The sequence below is a fragment of the Cherax quadricarinatus genome, chromosome 29, assembly GCF_038502225.1.
Source record: "Cherax quadricarinatus isolate ZL_2023a chromosome 29, ASM3850222v1, whole genome shotgun sequence".
In the NCBI taxonomy this organism is placed as follows: Eukaryota; Metazoa; Arthropoda; class Malacostraca; order Decapoda; family Parastacidae; genus Cherax; species Cherax quadricarinatus.
Genome location: NC_091320.1, coordinates 21,413,346 through 21,423,111, shown reverse-complemented (window position 1 = coordinate 21,423,111; position 9,766 = coordinate 21,413,346). Strand labels below are relative to the sequence as shown.

At 42.2% G+C, this 9,766-nt stretch overlaps 1 protein-coding gene across 5 annotated transcripts in view; it reads left to right on the top strand.

Annotated features, from left to right (window-relative positions):
* Positions 1-465: 465 nt before the first annotated feature.
* Gel (Gelsolin) overlaps positions 466-9,766 on the top strand; it is a 534,558-nt gene continuing 525,257 nt past the window's right edge. For 3 of the 5 annotated variants that reach the window (XR_008407326.2, XM_053779358.2, XM_053779359.2), the window contains exon 1: positions 467-628. Coding sequence is in view for 4 of the 5 variants with exons in the window: in XM_053779358.2 (XP_053635333.1) it covers positions 569-628 (60 nt within the window). In the remaining variant the exon portion in view is untranslated. Of the gene's footprint in view, positions 629-9,766 lie in introns of all 5 variants that reach the window. The other 2 variants (XM_053779357.2, XM_053779356.2) reach the window with 1 other exon arrangement.

Genomic DNA, 9,766 nt, shown 5'->3' with positions numbered 1-9,766 from the left:
ATAAAAATATAAACAATTAAAGCGAAGCACATTCGTTGTTTGAATTTTAATAGACTTAGTCATGTTTATTTTAGTACCAAATGGGCAGTGTTTCTCGTGTATTTAATGCACAACATCGTCTTTAAAAACATACGTAAAATCTGCTGTGGAATGCTTTCAGCACGATGTTTAGGCTGTGCATGAGCAAACACAGTAAATGTTTACCAAGCGGTATATTGGTCTTCAGTGGGAGGTAGCGGCTGGAGGCACCTGTCAACCAACCCACGCTGATTCATAAATAAAAACACAAGATGGACAAACACGGACACGGAGTGTTTGTTTACCATACAAGGCTGACAGGCCCAGGCACTGTGCTTGCAGGAATGTATTACTGGCAGGAAGATGAGTAAATATTGTAGGTGTGTGTTGGTTGATGGTTGTGAATTGAGGTGTGTGGCATGGTTGTGTCAGTGTGGGTTACAGTGGTGGCGTCTGCGCCCTCAGCCAGCACCCAGCTTGTGTTGTGTGTGTGTGTGTGACGCTCTCTCTATCTCACCCTCTCTCTCTCTCATCCACCAACCTCACAGCCATGGACCCAGCCTTCGAGGGAGCCGGCACCCAGGAAGGACTGCAGATCTGGAGGATAGAGGTGAGTTAGAGGATAAGATAGGACAAATTTTCGGATGGTAAACACACCACGCCCACCCATGTCTCGTGGCTGCTACAAGATGCCGCCTCGTGTCTTAACTATGATACTGTTATCGGATCCCGCAATGATTTCCTGACAGTATTCGCCAGTGTCACTACTTTAACATTCTCCAGCAGCTAGTGGCAATTTCACTTTATTTGTGTTTTTCACGTCGTGTCTAACCCGTCATTTGTGGATTTTTCTGACCTTGGTCGGCGAGCTTTGAGCGATGTTCATTGAGAAAATTCGCCAACTTTTCCGCACTCTGTTCGAAAACATGTTAAAAACTATGTAAGGGGGATGAAATGTTGAGTTTTTCCGGCGAGCTGCAAGTGGTGTGTCGAATGTTGTGATTCAGCTTTAATCAAGAAATTAATCTCGTGTTTTAGATATTAACAGATGTTAACAGTGAGTGGACACACACGCACGCGCACACACACACACACACACACACACACACACACACACACACACACACACACACACACACACACACACACACACACACACACACACACACCACACGGGGCCAGGAGCTGAGTCTCGACCCCTGCAACCACAATTAGGTGAGTACACACACACACACACACACACACACACACGAGGGATAGTGGGGACAACATATAAAATACTGAGAGGAACTGACAAGGTGGACAGGGACAGAATGTTTCAAGAGATGTGACACAGCAACAAGGGGTCACAATTAGAAAATTCAGATGAGTCACAGGGATGTTAGGAAGTACTTTTTCAGTCATAGAGTTGTCAGGAAGTGAAACAGTCTGGAGAGTGATGTAGTAAAGGCAGAAACCATACATAGCTTTAAGAAGTGGCATGGTAAAGCTCATGAAGTAGGGAGTGGACCTAGTAGCAACCAGTGAAGTGGCGTGGCCAGGAGCTATGACTCGGCCCCTGCACCCACAATTAGGTGAATATGCAGAGCCTACCAAGTGTCTGTCGACATATGCCTTTAACAACTGGTAACTACACACACCCTGATGCATCAGCTACAGTAGAACGTGTAAATAAACAACCACAGTCACTGAAGCAACGAACTTTCAGGGGAGACATGATCACGTCATACAAGATGCTCGACGAAATCTTCGGGGACTGACAAGCTGTTCAACCTGTTAGGGACCACTAAGGGTGAAGACAAGTGTAACGTATACACAAATATACCTACAGTGAGATCAACTTTATGAAATTCTACAAATGTTTTAAGGATAGTATACTGTGTAGAATGGTTGTGGAGACCCAGATGTTGTAGACAAACAGTGGTACATTAAATATCAAATGGTATATAATACCGACAAATTGGTAAGGAAGACATACAAGTCTACTGTGTAGGCGAAACGTTTCGGAATAAAGGTGCCTAAATGTTGCCTATGTGTCTTACCAAGTGGTACATTATGTAGACCCAGTGAAGTACAACAATGGAACTATGGTGAAGGATTAAATAATTTTATTTAGGCAAAGGTACATGTAGGTACAATTATTCTATATTGTAACGTGTATAAATATCTGGGATAATCCAAAAAAGTTAAGTGACTTACATCCACTGGGACCCATGACTCATTGCCATGGTCCCTTTATGGTCCCTTCATGGTTTCTTCATGGTCCCTTCATGGTTTCTTCATGGCTCCTTCATGGTCCTTTCATGGTTTCTTCATGGTCCCTTCATGGTCCCTTCATGGTTTCTTCATGGCCCCTTCATGGTCCCTTCATGGTTTCTTCATGGTCCCTTCATGGTTTCTTCATGGTCACTTCATGGTCCCTTCATGGTCCCTTCATGGTCCCTTCATGGTCTCTTCATAGTCCCTTCATGGTCCCTTCTTGATTTAGTGCCCTTGAGCGCACTCCATCCTCCATCCTCAGCGCACTCCATCCTCCACCTTCAGCGCACTCCATCCTCAACCTCCCTTAAAGTTGATTGTTAAATGTCCCTTGTAAATTAACTACATAAATAAAACACTCGTTAAAATTAGTCCAATAAATATCACTTGTAAGGTTAAATCTGTAAGACATTAATTATGAAGTCTGTGTAACACAAAAAACATTGTAGTCCCCTCATGTCGGTGAAGTGCTTTTGATCCAAGGAACTGCAGCCTCCCATTCCAATAGGCTGTGTATGTTAAGGGTTAGGAGCTTCCCACTGAAAAAAATAATTACATTTATCTGGGTGGCTGCTGTTACTTGGAAGATATATTTCTGTTCTCCCTGAACTAGATGTTCCAGTTTTTCATGTTATGCTTGAAGTAGATAAATTTAATTAAGTAACGTAGCCAGAAATAACGTGAAGATAACAGTGGTGTTGCTGGAGAGAGAACAATGTTGCGTGTTACTACCAGACACCAACCCACCCTCCTCCCCTGTCTCTGTCCCTGTCTGTCTGTCTGTCTGTCTCTCTCTCTCTCTCTCTCTCTCTCTCTCTCTCTCTCTCTCTCTCTCTCTCTCTCTCTCTCTCTCTCTCTCTCTATCTCTCTATATTTATATATTTTTTTTTTTTTTTTTTTTTTTTTTTTTTTTTACACAGGGTTTGACAAGGTTAAGGATCCCTAGCTTTATTGACAGCTATATTACAGGTTAAGGATTCCTAACTTTATTGGCAAGCTACGAGCTGTTACCTACATCAGCTCATTTGAAAGCATTTTTATTGTTATGAGACATACAAGTACGGGACAGGATGAAGTTGGAGCCATCTGTGGGCCAGCATTTTCATTTGATCAACTGACTTTATCTCGTTGATATCATTATGCTGTACGAATGTGTTCCATACTCGAGTCATCCTGGGTATGTATGATCTCAGATGGAGTGATGTTCTGGAGAAGGGTACAGCCAGAGTGAAGTTGCTGCTTTCTGCCCGTCTTGTGGCATAAAAGCTTGTTTCACGCTGTCCTCGAAGTGGATCCAAGTGTGGTATTTTGACAATATTGGCCTTGTACATAACAGTAAGGCCACCCACATCCCTCCTATGTTGAAGGCTCTGCTGAAATGACAGATCTATCCAGGATGGGTCCAGGCGAGAGATGAGACGTCTTGCTCTGTTCTCTACTCTGTCCAGCAGTCGCAGATGAGAGGGGGGGCAGGCAAACCAAGAAAGTGGAGCATACTCAAGGTGTGAGCGTACTTGTGCCTCGTACAGGATCTTGCAACCCCTACTGTCAAGCAGATGCGAGATACGGCGAAGTGCTGTAAGCTTCCTGGCTGCCTTGTTTGCAAGATTTACAACATGGTTCTTCATGGTTAGTTTGGAGTCAAATTTCACCCCAAGGATATCAACTTCTTCTCCAGGTGCCAACATCCTCCCATTCATCCTTACTACTGCGCCAGCATTACCATCATGGTGCCTAGAGACGATCATCATTTGCGTTTTCTCAGGTGCAAATGTTACTTGCCATCTATTTCCCCAAGCTGATATAGCTCTCAGCTGGTGATTGATGTAGCTTAGAGCAGCTGGCATTTCTTCTCTTGGATAAGTGAATGTCAGTGTACAGTCGTCTGCATATGCATGTGATTCTGGGATGAGATGAAGAAGGTCGTTGAAGTAGACATTCCATAACAGTGGACCCAGCACGCTTCCTTGTGGAACGCAGCTCTCTCTCTCAGCTCATTTGAAAGCATTTTTTTGTTATGAGACATACAAGTAGGGAACAGGATGAAATTGGAGCCATCTGTGGGCCAACATTTTCATTTGATCAACTGACTTTATCTCGTTGACATCATTATGCTGTACGAATGTGTTCCATACTCGAGTCATCCTGGGTATATATGATCTCAGATGGAGTGGTGTTCTGGAGAAGGGTACAGCCAGAGTGAAGTTACTGCTTTCTGCCCGTCTTGTGGCATAAAAGCTTGTTTCACGCTGTTTCTCTCTCTCCCCCTCCTTTCCCTAGGATTCCTTATCCACACCAAGCTATCACCAGGCACTGGTCTGCAGCACTTACAAAATTCTCCCTACATTATCTAACATATTGACTTTGGACTGTTAGAACACCTTTGTGTCGACCATAATTAGAATTAGAGTTGCAACACGAAATCTAAATTAGAATTAGAATAGACATCTGCAGACGGATGCGGGGGAGATATCATAACAACGTACAACGTTACGAGAGGATGCTGGGTGACTAGATAAGGGTCCTTGGCACAACAGTGTGTAACAACATCACCTTCTCGCACCAAGAGTGATAACCGTCACATCTGTACGTTGCCAGACTTCATCTTGACCGCTTCCTTGCCAGAAGTATACCGGCTGTATTTTGAACTGGCTGTTTTACTGGTTTATTTAACCGATGAACCCACCCCACGCTAGCCTAGTTCTCTCTCTCTCTCTCTCTCTCTCTCTCTCTCTCTCTCTCTCTCTCTCTCTCTCTCTCTCTCTCTCTCTCTCTCTCTCTCTCTCTCTCTCTAATGCAGACCACAGCCAACTAAGTGTCTGTCGACAAGTGCCTTTCACAACTGGTAATAATCATTAACTATCACCTACCTACACCTAACAACGCCCACCTACCTACACCTAACAACGCCCACCTACCAGCCCACCCTTCACAAACCAAATACAGACTAGGGGACAGGGGCTACTAGCCTCATACAAAACTAGGAGACTACTAGCCTCACATAAGACTAGGGGATAGGGGCTACTAACCTCACACAAGACTAGGTGACAGGGGCTACTACCCTCACACCATCCAACATGTCATCAGCGGTGCACATCATATACTCACGGGAGAGTGTCAAACCCGCGAGGATTGTACACTGTCCGGGGAATAGGAGGAAATCAAGTTTGATCCAAGGGATCGCGAAGAATACCTCCAATGCCTCCCAGTCAAGAACCTTGGTCACCTGTGTGCAGTCGATGCAAATAACATCATAATCGTAGTCACCCAGGTGTTTGTTTAGGGGCTGCAGCACCAGCATGGAGCCCATATCTAATGGAACGTATCCAGAAACTAGAGAAAGTGCAAAGATTCTCAACAAAACTAGTTTAGGAAGTGAAGGGGCTGAGCTTTGAGAAGCTTGGTAGTTCTGACCACGAGCTGAGAGGGCAGACATGGTCGTGATGTGAGAGGGGGTGGAGTGGGGAGTAAGGTGGTAGTGGTGGAGAAGGGGTGGTTGAGTGGGGATGGTAGAGAAGGGTTGGTGGAATAGGGATAGTGGAGTGGGGATGATGGAATAGGGATGATAGAGTGGGGATGGGGGATAAGGATGGTGGAATGGAAATGGTGGAATGGGGATGAGGGATGCTGGAGTAGGGATGGGGAATAGGGATGGTGGAGGAGAAATGGGGATTAGGGGGAAACTAAACCGGACATGCTTGCTGCATTCATGTGCTCCCTCCTGACAACGATTCTCTCTCCCTCCCTCCCTCCTTCCCTGTCTCCCTCCTTTCTTTCTTCCCTCCCTCCCTCCCTTCCTCTCTGTCTTAACGCTGTTGTCAAGGTCAAAGCTGTTTCTCTCATATTCTCCCTCTCACTCTTTGCCTCTTTCCTTTTTTCCTCTCCATCTCTCCTTAATTTTTTTCCCAGTTCCTTTCTTCAACATTTTCCTTTTCTCTGTAGCATTCCTGGTCTTCCTTCACTCGTTGCCACTACGCCCTCACCAGTTGTTGGCAGTTTTTTCTTCCTCCCATTTCCTGTCTTCTTGTCTTCCTCCTCTTTGTTTAAGTTGTCCTGTAGTTTTATGGGGTCTTCCCTCTTTTGTATTCTCCTCATTAGCTGTGTGTCATTCGCAAACATTGCCAGTACGAGATTTTTTCACTTTGAGGCCGAAGCGGCTAGTTTGTTGTGCACCTCATATCCATCCAGTGGATGGTAGTGGCTAGTTTGTTGTGCACCTCATATCCATCCAGTGGATGGTAGTGGCTAGTTTGTTGTGCACCTCATACCATCCAGTGGATAGTAGTGGCTAGTTTGTTGTGCACCTCATATCCATCCTGTGTATGGTAGTGGCTAGTTTATTGTGCACCTCATATCCATCCTGTGGATGGTAGTGACGATTATTGTGCACCTCATTGCCATCCTGTGGATGGTAGTGCAAGAGCATATGGATACACAATAGGCCTACGATCTAGGCCTCTAAAGGGTTAACATGAGTACATCTGGGTTTATATCCACAGTTCACTTATCTGTTTCAAGCAAATTTAGGAAATTTGCTTAATATATCTGGTATCTTATTTTCATTAATAAGATTTCTTGACATGTCACATAGGTTATTATACGGTCTACCTTTATATTCCTCAATAAGTGGACAAAATTAAGCACATAATGTTCAAGATAAGTGACCATCGGGCTGGTCACATACTTTGCATTTGTTTCGATCATCATCTTTGTGTCTCCCAGACTGCCAGAAGTACTTGTAACCAAGCCTAAGCCTGACCACTGTAACATCAGTCTCTTCACATTGCAAGTTGCTCCGTAAACTTACTTATCTACGTTCATGTTATCGTAGTGGGTTTTAGATCTACTCAGGCTTCTAACTGCATTCCTATAACATTCATTTTCATTTTTTGCTTCTCTCCTGATATTATTCCTAATTCTAGACGCAGATATACCAGATTTGGATTCAAGTTTTTGTTGAGCTATTTACACGTACCAGGTACAGTACGGGACATAAGAACGGACCTAGGGGATTTCGCTTGCTATTCTGGACATAATCATATTAAGTTTCTTAAGTTGATCATGTTTTCTCTCGTTAGTGTGTTTCTTATCCCTATTAATACATTACCTCTCCTCTAACCTCCGTATCTATTTCATGTAACGTTCCTGTCTACTTGTAAGACCACCGTAGTGCAGAATCTGAAGCACAGGCAGAAAGATTTTCTGCTATAAAGATGCCCAGATGTTGCACATGTGTCTAATTCTTCACCTTGTCGGTATTGTACATCATTCATGTACAACTTGTCAGACACAGCATGATCATCATGGAATCTTGGTACAGAGGACATGTCAACCTTCTTGCTTACTTCTGGGCATGACCTACTTCCACTGGGAAATTCCACTTACCAGTAACAATGCCTTCATCTGCTACACGTCCCTCATCTTGCGCCAGTATTAGCGATAATCTTCCTGCCTGTGCTTCAGATTCTTCAAGACTACGGTGGTCTTCACCATCTCCAAGGCCGAGGGACTGATTACCTCATCTATTGTATATAGTTCTACATTTTTCACGTTACGTCTTTGTATTGTATTGATAAAGCCACTGGATGGCGAAACGTCTACAAAGTTACCCAGATGTTGCACATGTGACTAATTCTTCGTCTTGTTGATATCATATACCATTCATGTACGACTGAGGTTCTTTTTTTAATGTACTGACTGGATCTCCGTTAACTGTTCGCACGTCACAGCTTTTTATGGCCTTGATCTTATATTTCGTTTATTGGCATTGTAGTGTTGTAATTGGTTATTCGTTACAGTGGACAGCCTAACCTAACCTCAGTAACGTAAACTGGGACATTTGCTACAAACCTTACGTGAGGACTTTACACAAAATTTGCTGTGTAGGTATTGTGAAGTTGTTCAACGAGACGTTTAATATTGTCTTTAGGTGGGGTGGATTGCTTGCCATGGACTGTTGTGCTTTCAGTGTGTTGGGTCTGTCGCCTTTTAAGTCTCTGGCGTTTTTTTGGAAGACAAGATTTGGGAATGTTGTATTCTCGTCATCACTGTCTTTCTTAAACACTCAAGAGGAGAGTTCATCAAGTGTTGCTGTTGATGTTTCCAGTGGTGATGCAAGTCACTACTTCCTTGTTTCTTTGTCAGTTCTATGTAATTTTTCACTTTGTTTCCGGTGACAGACCCTGTTTAACTTTGATGGAGCTCTCAAACCATTTGCTTCCCATCGCCCATTCTTAGTAGGTCCGTATATATATATATATATATATATATATATATATATATATATATATATATATATATATATATATATATATATATATATATATATATATATACATTATATATATATATATATATATATATATATATATATATATATATATATATATATATATATATATATATATATATATATATATATATATGTCGTGCCGAATAGGCAGAACTTGCTATCTTGGCTTCAATAGCAACGCTCATCTTGCCATATAAGACAAGCTAAAATTTGTGTATGCAATAATTTCGCCAAAATTATTCCGAACCAAACGAAAAAAATATATTTCACTGCGTTTGTTTAGTATTAAATTACTGTAAACAAATCTAAAATATATTTAGTTGGGTTAGGCTAAAATAAATTGTTCTTGTTATAAAAAGGTTAGGTAAGTTTTCTAAGATTTTTTTGGTGCAAAATTAAAATTTTTTACATTAACATTAATGAAAAAAATATATCTTTAAACGTATAAGAGAAAATTTCAGAAAGGACTTAATTTTAAATGAGTTTTTGCTAATTGACCAGTTTTACATATTCGGCACGACATTATATATATTATATATATATATATATATATATATATATATATATATATATATATATATATATATATATATATATATATATATATATATATAATATATATATATAAAATGTCGTGTACTGAGATTGTCTCCCATCAGTGAGGTTTGCCTTGGTGTTGCTAAAGGTCTGTCCATCCTAGGATTTGAAACTACCCACCTCTTGGATTGAACCTGGTTACTTTCCTTAGGCGTTGCATGACTACTAGACTGTAGAAGAGATGAGGGCGATATGTGGAGGAGCTTTGAGGTGTCTCCTCTCCTGGTGATTGGTGAATCAACTGGTCCTGGTGACTGGTGACTCAACTGGTCCTGGTGACTGGTGAATCAACTGGTCCTGGTGACTGGTGAATCAACTGGTCCTGGTGACTGGTGAATCAACTGGTCCTGGTGACTGGTGAATCAACTGCTCCTGGTGACTAGTGAATCAACTGGTCCTGATGACAGGTGAATCAACTGGTCCTGGTGACTAGTGAATCAACTGGTCCTGGTGACTGGTGAATCAACTGGTCCTGGTGACTGGTGAATCAAATGGCTCTGGTGACTGATGAATCAATTGGTCCTGGTGACTGTGAATCAACTGGTCCTGGTGACTTGTGAATCAACTGGTTCTGGTGACTGGTGAATCAACTGGTTCTGA